At 32.9% G+C, this 17,967-nt stretch overlaps 2 protein-coding genes across 2 annotated transcripts in view; both read left to right on the top strand.

Moving 5' to 3' along the window:
* The window catches only part of LOC133291063 (ribulose bisphosphate carboxylase large chain), a 1,005-nt gene extending 746 nt beyond the window's left edge, over positions 1-259 (top strand). The window contains exon 1 of the mRNA XM_061489245.1: positions 1-259. This exon is cut by the window's left edge and continues 746 nt beyond it. Within this exon, the coding sequence (XP_061345229.1) occupies positions 1-259 (259 nt within the window).
* An 8,213-nt stretch (positions 260-8,472) lies between these two features.
* LOC133291125 (cytochrome P450 734A1) lies at positions 8,473-11,992 on the top strand. Its single transcript, XM_061489322.1, has 5 exons — positions 8,473-8,749; positions 10,046-10,269; positions 10,435-10,676; positions 10,828-11,203; positions 11,531-11,992. Exons 1-5 carry the CDS (start codon positions 8,473-8,475, stop codon positions 11,990-11,992), a joined length of 1,581 nt encoding a protein of 526 aa, XP_061345306.1.
* The last annotated feature ends 5,975 nt before the right edge of the window (positions 11,993-17,967 follow it).

Raw genomic sequence — 17,967 nt, forward strand, 5'->3', positions numbered from 1 at the left:
ACCTGGAGTTCCACCTGAAGAAGCAGGTGCCGCGGTAGCTGCCGAATCTTCTACTGGTACATGGACAACTGTGTGGACCGACGGGCTTACCAGTCTTGATCGTTACAAAGGACGATGCTACCACATCGAACCCGTTGCTGGAGAAGAAAGTCAATTTATTGCTTATGTAGCTTATCCTTTAGACCTTTTTGAAGAAGGTTCTGTTACTAACATGTTTACTTCCATTGTAGGTAATGTATTTGGCTTCCGCAAATACTAGCTTGGCTCATTATTGTCGGGATAATGGTCTACTTCTTCATATCCATCGTGCAATGCATGCAGTTATCGATAGACAGAAGAATCATGGTATGCACTTTCGTGTACTAGCTAAAGCGTTACGTTTGTCTGGCGGAGATCATATTCACGCCGGTACCGTAGTAGGTAAACTTGAGGGGGAAAGGGAGATCACTTTAGGTTTTGTTGATTTACTACGTGATGATTTTGTTGAAAAAGATCGAAGTCGTGGTATTTATTTCACTCAAGATTGGGTTTCTCTACCAGGTGTTCTGCCTGTTTAAGACATAGTATAGTTTATAAGTTTGTAGAAAAAAAAAAAATTGTCAATATAATCCTAGAAATAAGACATAGTATAGTTTATAAGTTTGTAAAAAAAAAAATTGTCAATATAATCCTTCTTATATATCTACAAATCAGGAGTGATTCCCTAAATGTCGTTCTGGATATTCCTCAATGTGCCGACTATTCATGGAATCTGAGAAGCAAATGAATAATCATCTGCCAAGAACCAATCGTTCTTTATTCTCTGACAGATGGTCAGAATGTTATCTGGGGTCGAATCCTACCGAGAGGTCCACTAGAGATCAGAAATTGTTGAAGAAATATCCGAATAACTGTTATTTTGGAATGTCCGATTGTGATAAAAAGGATGTGAATAAGGAATCGAAGGGTATTTCCAGATACATTGCTCAAAAGAATCGACACAATACGCCCAGTCGATTGGAATTGAAAATTTTTTGTCCCTACATACAAAATGACAGCCGAGGAATGCCAATCTTCAGGCTTTATTTGTAAGGTTTCTATTATGCGATAATCGAAACCCAAAGATCTATGAACTAGAGATGGAAAATTCGCCCACTGGGTTTTATCAATTTGTAAATTCTTCCACAATTAGTTAAAAGAATGAAACTGGTTGATATTATGACAATATTAGGTAGCATAGATATTATTTTGGGAGAAATTGATCGTTGAAATGATAATTGATACATCAGAAATACAAGATATCAATTATTTTTCCAGAGTGGCATATTTAAAGGAGGCCTGTGGATATTTGCCCCTATTTTTCTTCATGTATTGGGAATCACAATAAGTGTACTAGCAATTGTATGGTTAGAAAGAGAAATATTTGCAGGTATACAACAACGTATTGAACTTGAATATGCCGGCCCAATCAAAGAGAGATTCAATCACTAAAAGAAATACTGATTCTTTGTTGGGATCTTTCCTTTCTTCAAACGCAACGAATAGAGATAGAATCATAGCGATTCCCTAGATGTTGTTTTGGATATTCCTCAAAGTGTCGACTATTCATGGAATGTGAGGAGCAGATGAAGAATCATTTGTCAAGAGCCAACTGTTTTTATTTCTCTGACAAATGATTAGAATGTCATCGGGTCGAATCCTATTGAGAGATCCCCATATTTCTTATCCAATTTCCAGATTGGTTGTCGTTTTTTTTACTTGTTTAGAGTGAAATAGGACTATCTTAACAAATCTTAATATTAAAATGAACAATTTCGAAATCTAAATGATAGATCAAAAAATTCTATGGAATTATGAAACATGTGTTCTGATTTCATAATTATAATGGGTGACATAAGATAATTTTTTTCCAGCAACATAAGAGTATAATTTCTATATATGGGAAAATTTGGTTTTCAGTCACTGGATATAAGATTTTGTCAAGTCACCGCATTATAATTATGTACTCTGGAAAATACATAGTTATAATGTTAAAGTTCTGCTTTTTTTTCTTTTCATAAACTTGTCTGCTGATGTGAAAAGTGGAAAAAAATATAACTTTAATATTATAACTATATATTCTCCATAATACATAATTATAATACGGTGTCTGGACAAAATCTTATATCGACACCAAATGGACCATTCCATATATATATATATATATAGAGAGAGAGTGTGTGTGAGAAAGTGAGAGAGAGTTTAATGTTATGATTCTACATATCCCAATTTGTCATTTTCTCTTCGGTACTTCTTATTTTTCACTTATATGGTTTTACAACATGGATTTGTGCCATTTTGGAGCGACATTGTAGAATATAACTTTTAATTTATAATTTCATAAATATTCAAGGAATATTTGGTTTGAGGGAGAATTGACATATTTAGGACTCACACTTAAATAGAGATATTATTTGAAACTTAAATATGAGTGGTAAAGTCTTACATCACATGAAAATTAACAAGATAACAAAAAATTAAAATTAAAATAATTATTAATTTTAATATTTTAAGTTGAAATGTGAAGTGAAATTCACTTATTATAAATTATTAATATGTAAATGATAATTTACTCTGTTTTGGACTACCTCACTTGCATAATAACAAGTGACAATTCCTTTTTTTCTCTGTAACAATTAACATTATTTATTTATTTATTTATTTTTCAAATAAAAATCTTCCAATTATAGGCGACTATTGAAAAAATGGAGCCCTTCCATCTTCTATTGTGAGCAATGCCAATGATTCGATTTTAGTTACGGAAATCTTTATTATGCTCATGTCCCTTCATGGTCCTTCCATTAAGAATAAGACACATGAATTTTTTTTTTCTCCCTTTTCTTTTCTCTCTCCTCAATTTCTCTTTCACTCTCTCTCCTTCACCCCACCCAATCCCCTGTGAGCCGGGTGCGCCAAATTTAATCTCTTTAGTTACCATCTTCTATTGTGAGCCCTTACATTATTTATTTATATTTGATTTTTAAAAAAAATATTTGACTTTTGATTTCTATTTTTTTGTAGAAATTAAAATTTTTAACTTATGAAAAAAGTAAATTTTTAATTTTTTTTACGACTTCTGTTTTTTTAAAAGCAAGCATCCAAATAGACTTTTTTTTCGAGAAACGCTTTTTTTTTTCTTAAAAAAAATAGTTTTTGAAAAAATATTCATCCAAACGAACTCTAAATATAATAGATATAGATGTACTTTTTTAAAAAAATTCTAGTCTTACTCGATTGGATTACATAAGTAATTATATTCATTTAAAAAATTCCATAAATATGTAAAACTTTAATAGATATTACATTGGCATTTATTTATTAATATTAATTCAATAAAATATGAACAAGCTCCTCTGTTATCCTCCGCGAATCGTGCTATAATTTGAAAAATGTATCCAAGCGGCAAAAAAATCTCCTCTTACTCCTAGGAAAGTAGTGCCCTTTTTGTTTTTTAATATATCTCCTAGAAAAGTAGTATTCATTATAATCGAATCAGTTCAAAATCTTTTATATAAAAATTGGATGGATTCAATTCAACCACGAAAACAGGGATGGATATTTTAACTACGAATCCAATTTTAGTCGTTAGTAATATATTTAATTCTTGTTGAGTTGCAATTAATCTTATATAGAATTTTATTGATTTTAGTTTTGTATAACTTTCTTATGCTCTTATTAAATTGTATTAAATTTTCAATATTTATTTTTTTAAAGCTTTGAATAATTAAATTCATATTTTTCAAATAAGTAAATAAATTAGCAATTGAAGTTTTTGATAAAATAAACCGATTAATAAATGAAATAGACATAATATTATGATACAATAGATCCTCTAAATTAACAACAACAACAAAATTATGCATTGACTAGAAATTTAAAACGTTGAATATTATCATTGATGGTTGTTGTTGGGGTTGAAATGATCATAATCTACACACAAAGTTCATGTGGTGTTGGGGTTTACCCCTCCATATCACAAAAAAAAAAAAAAAAAAAAAAAAAAGTTTATGTGGTGTTTGGGTTCAAACCTGGGCTCAATTACTTTGTGAATATTATGTTTGAGACTAAGTGCTTGATGATGGAATATAGGTAGTTTGAATGAGCTTTTAGAAAAATGATTTTTTTCTGCCTTGTTTATTTAAGATGTGGTTTTTACAAAAGTTAAAGCTATTTAGATTTTGAAAAAAATATTTGGCTTTTAACTTCTATTTTTTTTAGAAATTAAAATTTTTAACTTGCAAAAAAAAAATTGACTTTTTTTGTGACTTCTCGTTTATTTTAAAGCAGATGTTCAAACACTAATTTGTCAAGAGAATAATTTTTTTTCTAAAAAAAAAGTAGTTTTTGGAGAGAGAGAAATAGATCAAGACGGGACTTTTAGGGTATGCATGACAACCACTATGTTCATTGGCACTGTTTCTGAAAAGAAATAATTCTTTTCTATTTCTGTGCCTTGGAACAGTTTCTGAGAATAAAAATGTGTTTGATAACATGTTCAATTTTTATTTTGATAACACAACAAATAATATAATAAAAAATAATTCCTATTAAGCATAATTTTTTTTCGGATTATCACTTTCCTTTTCACATGATGTGGTGGTGGTGGTGGCGACGGCGACGATGGTGGTGGCGTGGTAGAGATGGCAGTGGCTGCGATAATGGTGGTGGTAAGGGTAATGGCATAGTGGTGGTGGTAATGGTGGCGGTGGTGGTGGCGATGGTGGTGATGACAGTGGCTGCGAAGATGGTGTGGTGATTGGTGGCGATGGTGGTGTTGGTGACGGCAGTGGCTGTAGCGATGGTAGTGGTAGTTAGTGACGGTGGTGGTGGTGGTGATAGCAGTGGCTGCGGCGTTAATAGTGGTTAGTGACGGTGGTGGAAGTGGTGACGTCGTGGTAGTGGCAACAACGTGGTGATGACGATGGTGGTGGTGGTGGTGGTCATGGTGATGGCGGCAGCGGCGATGGTGGCAGTGGCGGCAGCGGAGATGGTGGCAGTGGCTGCGGCGATGGTAATGGTGGTTAGTGACAATGGCGTCGTGGTGGTGGCAATGACATGGTGATGGCGATGGTGGTAGTGGTGGCGACGGCATCGGTAATGACAGTGGCTGCGGCGATGGTATGGGTGACGGTGACGGTGGCGGCGGTGGTGATGGTCGTGATGGGTGGAGGTGGTGGCGATGGCGTCGTGGTGGTGGTGGTGGTGACGACAACATTGGTGGTACAACGACGGCGGCAGATGGTGGCGGTGGTCATGTCTGGATGATGGTGCTGATGATAATGATGATAGTGGTGGAGAGTAATTGAGAGAAATAAGTGTTTCTCATTTTGTGCCCGGGAACAAAAAAACAGAAATTTTTTTATTCTTTTTTCTGTTCCCCAGCACAAAAATTAATCCGGTTCATCCCGGGATCAAAAAAATAAATCAATTTTACCAAACGAGTTTTCTATCCATTTCTGTTCCAGGAAATATAAATTAAAAAAAAAACGATTCCGGAAAGGCTGTGATACACACCCTACATGTTTCTTTACTTCCCTTCAAATAAGGCTTGTGGTGAGTTGTAAACTTTTAAAAATTGTTGTACATTGATAACCCATTTTAACCAAAATAAAAAATAAGAAACTGCCAAATATTTTTGTAAATCTTAAACGAGGCTTAAGACTAGAGTACAAACAAGTTAAGCATATTAGGCTTTACCTTCAATGAGGCTGCAAAACTATTTTTCAAATATAAAGTCTAAGTTTCGTATATTTCAATCCCCCGAAAATCTATTTAAAGGCCTAAAACCATATTATTATTATTTTGGAGATATTCCCTAAAACCATATTATTAAGTCTATAAACACTCTCATATTTATCATAATTTTTATAAAAATGTAGTTATATTACCTTACTCTAATGAGTGTAATATTGTATCCTATTTTTTTAATTTAATAAAAAAATACAATACAAATGAGACCTTTTTTTTTTTTGGTAAACACAAATGAGACCTTTACTACCACCATTCTATTAAAAAAAAGAAAGAATAATCCATCCATTAAAACAAAAAAGTGTGGTGACGATTCTACATTTATTAAATTTAATGACCATAAAGATGTAGTAAATAAGACCCATTAAATTATGTATCCAATTTTTATAGTCTTATATTTAAATAAATATACTATAAATTGTTATATGAATCTTGTGTTACATTCAGAGTATATTTATGGCTCCATTATTATTCTCTAACTCAATATTTTCTCATTAATTATATACTTGTTTATTATGAGTGATTTTTAGAATTAATTATTATAAGCATGATTATGCTTATAGCTATACTCAAGGCCTATAAATAGGCTAATAGACTTATCTCTATAGATGATGCGGACGTGCCTAAACTTTTAGGGTTAAAACTTCTTATGTTTTTTTTTAACATGACTAATTGACTATGTCAAGTGTTAAATCTCAATCATGATGTATTAATAGATCAACGATTAATATTTAAATGACAAAGCTCATAAAATGAAAAAGTAAAAATGATCATTTTAAATTATGATTGTTGATTCGTTAATGAATTACTCAAATTTAATGTGTGATATGATCATGTTAAAATTATCATATTTTTATGTTTTCTAAGACATTGCATTAAAATTTTAATACAATATTATATTATTTACATTAGACTTAAATATTTTTTTGGATAACTTAAAGGATAAATGATTTCTTCAGAGATAAGTTATCTTCGTTAAGTCCAAAACGACATCGTTTTGGGGTGAAAATCAACGTATTTTTGTAGTTTTAATATATTGTAAGGTTATATTAGTCTTTATCATTATAATTTTTTAATCTTATAACCCAAAACGACGTGTTTTGAGCTCACTGGAAATAACTTTATCTCCAGTGACCGAATAAATACTTTTCCCTACCTTAAATCATAATATTTTTGTTTAAATAGTTTTTAAAGCTTAATATAAGGCAGGTGAATATTATAAACTAGTATATATATATATATATATATATATATATATAAGAAAAAAATATCTAATGTTATTTTACACAATTTTGTCTAATTTCACTGAAATGATGACATTTTAGGGTTGAAAAATTAAAAAATTAGAATGATAAAGACTATTATAACAATAAAAAAAAATTAAAATTACAAATACACCATAATTTCTACCCAAAATAACGTTATTTCGATAAACATTAGACATAGTTGTCTAAAGTAATTTTAGAAAAAATGAACCCATATATATATATGGATTTACTTTTCTCATTCAACACAAGATAAGATTTGCATCCAGTTGAAACAAAAAAGTGGACCCACTAATTTAAAAAAAAAAAGGACAAAAGTCGATGTATATGAAGGAAAGAAATCTCATCTTCTGCGAAATAAGAAAACTAAAGCCCATATATACGTATAGGAAATAATATTTCTCCTGCATGATAGAGATAACTTTATCTCATGCATTCACAAGAAAGTGAGTGAGACCGTATAAGAAAATGAGAGAGAATGAGAAAAAGTGGGTCGCACCCACTTTCATATGATGATTGCATGATAATTTCATTTTATAGAAGAAATATTATTCTCATATATATATATATAAGGGTTTAATGTTTCTTCGGTTACTGGAGATAAAATTATCTTTAGTTACTCTAAAATGATGTGGTTTTGGGGTTGAGAGAAAAAAATTATAATGATAAATGTTAATATAACTCCAGAAGAAATATGAATTACAAAAATACTTTTCTCACAACCTAAAACGACGTCGTTTTTGGTTAAATTCATATATCAATATTGTTGGTATTTAATAAGTATATGTTGTTATAGTTTACTAAAAATAATGTATATATATAGGATTTATGTTTCTTATATTGTAGGAGATAATCTTATCTCATATACATATATATATAAGTATGTGAGACTCATGTTTTTTTTTCTCTTTTTTTATATAGCCCCACACATTTTATGTGTGTATAAGAGATAATTTTATCTGCTATAATATGAAAAAAATCAAACCATATATATATATATATATATATATAAAGTGTAAAATAAACTTTTTATTGAAATAAAAATACTAAATAGATATAAAAGGGGTAGGGGTAATACAAGGGTAAGATCGTCTAGAAAGGATTAAAATTAAAAAAATAAAAGAACTCCCATTCGTTGACCCTTAGAATTCAAGTGGCGGCCCCTACGCCGTTGGCGTTGCTTGACCTTCTTTCTCTCTCCATCTCTCTCACCAAAGCCAACTCTTCATGACTTGTTCATCTCTCTCTCTCTCTCACTTGTGTATGTCCTTGTAGTATTAAAAAGCCAAGGCACTAACAACCAACATAACCAAAGCAGATAAGAAGCAAAGCAAAGCCAAAAACCAAAGGCTGCTCTGCACCACTGTCCACACCACCAAGTAGAAACCAAGATTTTCTGTGTGTTATATATTATTGTCTTAAAACAACCTCAACCTCAAACATGGAGGACCTCTTCTACTGGCTTAAGCTTCTTTCTTTCTCGTTCATGTTCCTCCTTTTACTTCTCAAGGTTACTATTTTGCTCTGGTGGAGACCTAGAAAAATTCAAGTCCATTTCTCCAAACAAGGAATCAGAGGACCCCCTTATCGTTTCTTCATTGGAAACGTTAAGGAACTTGTCGGCATGATGTTGAAGGCTTCCTCTCAACCTATGCCTTTCTCTCACAACATTCTTCCCAGAGTCCTTTCCTTCTACCATCACTGGAAGAAAATTTATGGTACTTATTTGTTTTTTTCCTTCACCTTTCTCTCTTTGGATACATTTTCTTCTACCTTTTCCTCTCGTCACTAATTAGTTTTCAAAGAATAACTGGGTTTTTTTTTTTTTTTTTCTCTTTCACTCTCTTGTCTTCTAACTTCTTTTCTCAATTTCAAAATGAACAAATGCATTTGATTTTAGAATATTTTCAGACCCCTTTGAACCATATTGATAAGGTTTGTAATAATTCTTATCTCTAGTTCGAAACAATAGTCCTTCTCATCATCATTAAAGTTGGCGTTCTTTCAGTGCCATGATGATGTTTCTTTTTCTAGTTTTATGATAGATCCTTCAGAATTTGAGACTTTTCAAGCCTTCAATGACTCGTTCCGGAGTTAGGGTGCTTCTTTATGCAACTTTGCAGGCTTTTTTTTTTTGTTTTTTGTTTTTTTTCTGAGCTAGCTCCTAGCTGTTTGATGCATGATGTTGAAGTTCCAAGTTTGGACTGTAGCTAGCTCCACCTGGTTTTTCTCTTTCCATCCGTTTCCCCCCCTTTATTTTTTCTTTATTTCTTCACTATACCCTCCTTGAATCCTCAACTTTTCTAGCCTCAAAATCCAACAAGGCTTCAGATTGATGTGTAATCAGACATTTGTTTCCTACTGACTGCTCTGTAAGGATGTCAGTAATGCAAATCTTGTCCATATTCTCAATTTCCTTTTCCTATAAGGAAAAAAAAAATTAAAAATATCCAGCTTATTTATTAGGTACTCTCTACATTACAGTCATAATTTTTATGATATATAAGTGCACTTTGTTGGCATTGAGGAGTTGTCATCTGCTTTTGCTCTCTTTTTCCATGTCCTATTTGTTTTGTTTTTGTATGGGAGGAATTGAATTTTGACAATGTAGTTGTAAAATGTTTGGTACCAGTTTTAAAATTGACTTGTCTTCTTCCCAACTCCTGCTGTTTTTGCCATCTCTCTCTCTCTCTCTCTCTCTCTCTCTCTCTCTCTCTCAACGTCTCTGTGCTGTAGGGTCTACACTACACTATCCATGCTTCCTCTGAAAATAATGGCTGTCATGTTTCCTGCTCCTTCCTCTTTTTGCAAACTTCACACTTACTACTTGAAGGAGTATGGTAGTTCCAACTTTGTGTTAAAAAAAATAAATAAAAATCATTTCACCTCAGTGTTTTATTTTTTTAATGCTTCTAAATAAAATGGTACCTATATATACAATAAACTAATTAATCAATCTTAATATAACTCATTAGTTAATTAATTAAGTTAATCTCTCACTATATTGGATACAGGTGCAACATTCCTTGTTTGGTTTGGACCCACTGTTCGTCTCACCGTCTCTGATCCAGACCTTATCCGGGAAATATTCACATCCAAGTCAGAATCGTACGAGAAAAACGAAGCTCCCCCACTTGTGAAGCAGCTAGAAGGTGATGGGCTTCTTAGCCTTAAAGGAGAGAAATGGGCTCACCACCGAAGAATCATCTCTCCCACTTTTCACATGGAAAATCTCAAAGTAATTAACTCCTATCTAGCTACCCCATTCTTTTTTATTATTAATATGAATACATATATATGCTACATGCAATTTTATTTTATTTTATTATATTTTAAAATCATTATGGTATATATAAGTAAGATTTTGTGTCTAACATATAAATATATATATTATGTTTTTTAGTTGCTGATTCCGGTGATGGAAACAAGCGTGGTTGAGATGTTGGAAAAGTGGTCGGCAATGAGTGAGAAGGGTGAGGTGGAAGTTGAAGTTTCGGAGTGGTTTCAAACCCTAACAGAAGATGTCATTACGAGGACGGCATTTGGAAGCAGCTACGAAGATGGCAAAGCCATTTTCCGCCTACAAGCCCAACAAATGCTCTTGGCTGCTGATGCCTTTCAAAAAGTCTTCATTCCTGGTTACAGGTATATATATATATATCTTTAATTACTTAATTATAACAACTAATCATATATATTTCATTCTCCCATGATGACATGTAGTGCTACGTATATTAATCGGTATCAAGTTATTAATTATTGTTACACTTGATGATCATGTACAATATATTGTTAGATTCTTTCCCACAAGGAGGAACATAAAATCTTGGAAATTGGACAAGGAAATTAAGAAATCGCTGGTGAAGCTGATCGAACGACGGAAAGAGAATTCGTGTGGGAATGAGAGGATCGAAAAAGGGCCTAAGGATTTACTGGGTTTAATGATTCAGGCCTCCAACACCAATGCCTCCAATGTCACAGTGTATGATATCGTGGAAGAGTGCAAGAGCTTTTTCTTTGCAGGCAAACAGACCACATCCAACTTGCTGACGTGGACGACCATTCTCCTAGCTATGCACCCACACTGGCAGGTACTGGCACGTGACGAGGTCCTCAAGATGTGTGGAGCACGTGACCTCCCCACTAAAGACCATGTTGTAAAGCTCAAGACGGTAAGCAACCCACCCCTTGAAGCCTTTTCTGCTATCATGTTATTAATATTTGGACCCAAAAAAATAAACCATGTTTTGTCTCTTAGCTCTTGTGTTAGCCTTTGTTTCCTCACAAAAACCAAGCTGCCACCTTTTGCTTCCTCTTATCCGCTGTGAAGGGAACATGTACTAGAACTTTGGTCCCCTAGTGGCAATTCTGTCTTTTCAAAGTTATTTCTCATCACCATCATCTAAATCAAAATAAATGGTTTTGTTATTTTTTTTTTTTTTTTGTCCTCTTTGAATTTTCTATTAATCTAATCTTTTGGGCTATAATCTGGTGTGCAGCTAAACATGATTGTGAATGAGTCTCTAAGACTGTACCCACCCACTATAGCCACAATCAGACGTGCAAAAACAGATGCGGATTTAGGGGGTTACAAGATACCACGTGGGACCGAACTCTTGATTCCAATCCTAGCCGTTCATCATGATCAAGCCATATGGGGCAATGATGTAAATGAATTCAATCCTGGCCGTTTCTCTGAAGGGGTGGCCCGCGCGGCGAAGCATCCAGTGGCATTCATACCATTTGGTCTCGGTGTGCGCACATGCATAGGACAAAACCTTGCAGTGCTACAAACCAAACTGGCCCTAGCTATCATACTGCAACGTTTTAGTTTCAGGTTGGCCCCTAGTTATCAGCACGCACCAACGGTCCTGATGTTACTATATCCTCAGCATGGAGCGCCAATCATTTTCCAACATTTGTCAACAATGGATGATACTGATCAAGGGTCCTCCTCATAGGATGTTGGGGGTTCTATGCTATGCATGCTCCTCCACTGTGTGCAAGTTTGTGTAAAGTATATATAAATTATGTGGCTTGAGTTTGGGGACCCAATTACCCCCATATGGCTTTTCCTTAAGTTTAAAAAGTATATCTATAAATATATATAGGAACAGAGAGATGTGTGTCGAGCAAATTTACGGTGGTGCCCTTCCCCATTGGTGAACATTTATCTCATGTTTTTTTCCCCCTCTCCAGGACATACTAACTCTAGCATGTGAGGTTTGGTTTGGTTCTTGGCCAAGTTTCTTTTGCCAATTGTAATGTAGCTAGTAGTAGGTAGTGGTGTGAGTTATAATAGGAGTAAACCATTAGGTGGCTAACGATTCGCTAGATAGGTGCTTGACTTGTGTATCTTGTGTATATTTTCCTTGATTTTTATTTATTTTTTTAACAGAGATTTGTAATTTGTAATTTTGTAATGCATTCTTTTGGCCCTTTGATTGTCTTTTGGAACTGTAACACCATTGGTTTTCTTGTGATTATTTAATCCTCTTAAGTCTCCACACCTTTCCCTCTCTGCCTGTCTCTTTCTCTGTGTGTATGCTTCATCAATATTAAACATGTGCTGGGGCAGAGTTTGAAATAAAATGTTGAGAGAGCTATACTAAATATTCAAAACTGTCATATCATTTGTACGAAATGAATATTTCCTGTTATAATTTCTCAACCTACTTGCATTTCATTTTAGTGACCAATTAATCCTGTATTATAAATATCAAGAAGTGTAATCTGTAAAAAAAACAAAATGAATAACAATAATAATAATGGTAAATATTATCACTTATCTTTATAACTGACATTTGGGGAGGCCATGTCTCCCCCTCTGTCACACTCAAGTCCGCCACTGAACATGTGAATTGCAATCTATTGGCTTAACTCTGTATAAGAAAAAAACAACTCAATTTGATGCAAGTAAGTATATAATTGGTGACTATTGCTGCTGATAAACACAAGTAATGGGGTGGTGATTCCGATCCGATAATAAAGTGTAAGCTCCAAAACAAAACAAATGAAAATAATTATTTGTACAAATGCACCACATGCCCAACAAATATTATTTAGCACGGGACTTCAAAAGAGAATTGATTTTTTTTGTTGGAAATATTTCACCAGTTCATCGCTTCGCGATTAGTCCAATTCGGAGGGGGTCCAGGATTAAGGCTTTAAATCTCTCCCAAAGATGATACTGAGAAGATTCGAACACATGCTCTCACCCCCACCTGCTCAGCTCCCATGCACCAACTGAGCTACCACCATTTGGTGAAAGAGAATTGATTCTAGACTATATATTTGAACAATTTTTTTTTTCTCCCTTTTTGGCAAGGATTTAATTTGAAGGAACAAAAAAAACTCAAACTGGGCGAGGAGAAGGAGGAATTAGATGAAGAAACATTGGAAACGGAATTCTAAACCACTATCTGCCTCTGACATGAAGACCCACAAATCTTTATCATTGGTTGTCCCCAAAGGAGAAGCGTTGGTCAAGATTTTATTTCATAATTTCACCCTCCATGATGAAGAATTATTATCTTTTCAATGTCCTTGCACTTTTGCAATCTCCATAGATGTAGTTTGCCTACTTCTAGAACAAAACTCATGAGTACCACAGCAATAGTAATTTGTTAGGGACTGAACTCTATTGTCCTTCATTTTCCAAGAAAGACAAGTCATAATATCCCTTTCTTATTGCATGGTAGCAATTTGAAGCTTTCTTGAATTAAGAGAATTAAATGGTATACAGGTAAGATTGCGAAACCCCATAGTTGTTGGGTTTCTAAGTTCCTTCTCATGTCATTTTTTATTCAGTTTATACTTGTGATCTGTGCAACCCTGTTTTCCAGCACTCAACACAATTTCGTACATGTCCTTTATAATGTGTTGGCCAAGATTTAACAGAAAAAAAAATGTTGCCTTATTAATTAGTTGCTTTTTTTAAAAAATAAAATAAAATAATATTTAAGATGGAAACTAGTTATCCCATGGTAGCTTCCTTGAATTTATTATATAGTCCTATTTGTTGGGCCATGCAGATGAGTAAGATTTGTGTTACCTTAAGGATTTCAAGCGTGTATCCCAAAAAAAAAGGATTTAAAGCGAGAACAGTACATTTAAGACAATAAAATGTTCTTTTGAAGCAAAGGGGACCATAATCCAGCATGCAACACATTGTTTATCGATTCTAATTTATGGGATTTTCGGCATTTGAGTTATATAATTTAGTAAGAAGTAAGATTTAGAGCAACACCACCCCTGTGTACTGTTTTTTGGGATCTTCTCATCCCCTTACGCGGAATGGGGTAAGAGAGCTCTTATTTTCTCTCTTTTGCTGGTTCCCAAGATGCATGTGGTTAGGGGAGATCTTCTTGTCTTCTAATTTGAGTTTTCTTTTTAGCTTTTACTAAAGGAACCAAAGCATGGCATGCAGCATGTGGCCCCATTGCATAATTACCTTGTATGTCCTTAATTTTCAATTGCAAAAGTGTACACCTAGAGTCCTAGCAGTGATTGTGAATCATTTATACCTCTTATGTTAATCTCGAAAATTGTGTAAATATAATTAGTACTATACAATTAAAAGATATTATTCTATTATTATTAATAATATTATCATTGTTCTTATTTATTATTTTTTTTATATGATTTGGCATTTTGTGTGTTACTGTTGATTCAAGTACCCTTTTGCTGTGAAATAATGGGAATCGCAGTTTATGCCTTGAGCATATCAATCTCATAAAACAAGAACCTAATGTTTCACAAACTAATATTTTTTTAATCCAATAATTTTTACTAATTATTTCGCATCTCTCTCATTAATAGTCCTAGTAATCCGTGTACTAGTTTTATAGGTTTTATAATAATGGAGTGTTCTGTTCGTTTGGGCTTTGTCGAAGCATTCTTCCGCGTTAACATCTAAGCAATGTCCCCATAACGTTTGCTAAATGACAAAATCTACATTCCAATTAGATTTTAGCTCTGCGCAGCTTGAAATTTATGTTTCTACTTTCACTTTCTATATATCCAAACTTGCACTTAAATCAATGAATATATATATAAAAAAAACTCCATTATTCTTAAGTGTGAGTTATTAATGGGGATAATAACTAGCATAAGGTGGCCCTCAAAATAATACAATTCTTTGTGATTATAAATAGACAGCTCACGTTATTTTAGTAAACCTAACCTACTGTTTTCTGAACTATTTTGCTTCTCTGCCAAAAATTAGAGAATATTTTTAAAATCCCAAGTAAATGCTTAAGATCTATGGGCACTGGCAAGGCACAGTATTTTTGCAATAATAAGAAAAAATGCACTAAATTAATCCTGAATGTCTCCTAATTAGGCACTCATGCCAAAGCACTTGAGCTGGCTAATGTCTGCCCTTGTTTAATTAGACCTTGTCGGTCTGTCATGTACCAAATAGCAAGGGACTTTTTTAGCATGATTGCCAAAATTGTGTGTCTCACGAGCATGCCACCTCTCTCCATTAAACTTTGCCTTAGGATCAGTATCTCAGTGTGTCAGTTCTGCAGAGAGATCTCAATCCCATATTACCAATTATTTCGTAACAAATATCAAATCATATTAGTTAAGTTGACACGTAAAAATTGAGCAGAATATGTATTTGACGAGAATAGATTTTTTCGTCTAAAAAAATAATTATGTGATCATGTTATTTGATCACAATCATTTATTGATGATGAGATAAGAGAGAGAAAAGTGTATAATTTTTAAATGAGTAATTGTGATTAAATAATATGATCATATGACCACTTTTTCACATGAGAAGATCTATTTCCGTATTTGATCCTTTTCAATATTATTTTTGAAATAGATTTAAAGACTTAATTCTTAATCTGGCCGGAACAAAATTATCTCCTATAAAAAATATTTGAAATTTATCCAATTTTTTTATCTCATAATATATATAATATTTAAAATAACTATTTATAAAGGGAAAATAGTTTATCCTTTTAAATGACACAACTGATATCCTTTCACTCTCACAAAGAAGTGAGACCCACACATTTATTTTTTTTGTCAACTCTCTCCTTTTTTATCTATCTCTTTCTCTCTCTTAAAATGACACAACTTTACATCTTTTAAAATGAGACACACTTTTCTCATTTATAAAATGCTTGTATGTTTTATGTGATTAAGCCATTTTCATTGGCAAGGAAGGAGTGAAGAAGATTAGACATAATCAAATATATAATATGTTATTAACCCATTTGTCTTTAAATTTTTTATTTTCATTTTGTGAATTAGAATAAGAACAGGAATTTTAATGTAATGGATAGAGGTAGCTATAGAAAATATAAGGGCAAGATGGTATATATACTCAAAGCTTTGCTCAACCTCAACAGCACCTAATGTTTGAAATGGGGGTGTATATTAAGAGATAGGACCAATTTTTGAAAAGACCTGTCCCATATTATTTTCTCACAATTAACTTCTCGTCTTCACTAATTAAATTTTCATGTGATGTGCTGATGTAGAGGTTGAGAGTGACCCTAAAATGCTTACTCAAAACTTTGTTGGCTTTTCTCATTCTCTTTCTCTCTTAGTGAGAGGCAGTATCACATGGGAGTACCAATCATGAAGGAAACAAATGAGACAATGGTAGAGGATTTGGTGGAGCCACATTAATGCACAACTCATTTGTAGTTTTCCTATCCGTCAACTCTATAGTATAAGGTTCTTAGAACAAATGTGGAACTCATTCTCTTATTTTTTCATTTTTTTTTTTTTTAGGGTCTAAAATATCTAAAATTCAATTCTCATTCAATAAACAAACATTTGAATTTTTTTATTTTTTATTTTTTATTTTTTTGTTTTGAATACTCGTTTACTAGCTGGAAAAAAAAAAAAACTCACAAAATGGCACTGCCTGAGGGAGATGGCAGCTTAAAATTAACTTTGTTGGTGACACTGGTGACAAACCCAGCTGTGATATATTCTATATTCATTTTAAAAAAACAAAAAAATTATGTAGTTATAGGCCAATCAATCACCGGCTTTCACACCAGAGTTGGGCAACGGCCGGGGACAAGGGAAAATGCAAAATATGAAGGATTATCATACACACGTTAAATAGACTTAGACGACAAATCTATATAATAAGGATATCTGACATCACATCTTAATTTAAAATTTTAAAAAATTAGATTTATGAATTATTTTATTTATATGTATTATTAAATTCATTACTTTCTGATGCGAAACTTTATCATTCACAATTTCACACTTGAATTTTCAATATTTATTCCATTTTATTTTATACTTAATACGAGGAACAAGTACGAAATGAGATTATAATTATATTAACTAAAATAATTTATTTTTTTAATTACCTAAATCATAAATCCATTTTCTTAAAAGGGGATTAAAAATTCTTGTCTTAGTATAGAATGAAGATTGTTACATATATATGCGTTTGCGTTAATTTTCCTTTTGTCCAACTGGGTTGAGAATAATTGTGTACATGCGATTTGAGCTAATAGAAACTACCCTGAAACAATTCAACATACAATGGGATGTGAATCAAATTTTTTTTTTAATTGGTACAAATTTTGCAAATTTCATTGCATAAAACAAATTTAGACTACTGAATTCATAAAAATAAATATAGGAAGTATCTATAAATAATAAGTTGGTCAAATTGTTATTAGCTAATCAATCTGCAAATGCGTAATGCGTAATGCGTTAACCTCCTCCTATAGGATATGCATGAAGGAATTTCTCAATCTATGGGACAACCATTTCTAATTATTCTAATAATATTCTGCCTATATTCTTACGCTTCCTGTCTCATTAATTTTTTTCTTTTTGATAAGTTAGACACTTTCAACCAAAATTTCCGATGCCCAATAGTCCAATTATCCAATCAAATCTCTAGACCCATTAGCACGCCCCAAAGCTCAGCCACAAACAT

The sequence above is a fragment of the Gastrolobium bilobum genome, unplaced genomic scaffold (genome assembly GCF_033153095.1).
Source record: "Gastrolobium bilobum isolate Gb01-03AN ecotype WA unplaced genomic scaffold, APGP_CSIRO_Gbil_v1 utg829, whole genome shotgun sequence".
Classification (NCBI taxonomy): Eukaryota; Viridiplantae; Streptophyta; class Magnoliopsida; order Fabales; family Fabaceae; genus Gastrolobium; species Gastrolobium bilobum.

What these genes read in the sequence shown, in the direction of transcription:
- LOC133291125 (XM_061489322.1), top strand. Translation starts at nt 8,473, where the DNA reads ATGGAGGACCTCTTCTACTGGCTTAAGCTTCTTTCTTTCTCGTTCATG. An exon ending in GTCTTCATTCCTGGTTACAG is followed by an intron (nt 10,677 to 10,827) that starts GTATATATATAT and finishes ATATATTGTTAG; the next exon opens with ATTCTTTCCCACAAGGAGGA. An exon ending in ATGTTGTAAAGCTCAAGACG is followed by an intron (nt 11,204 to 11,530) that starts GTAAGCAACCCA and finishes TCTGGTGTGCAG; the next exon opens with CTAAACATGATTGTGAATGA.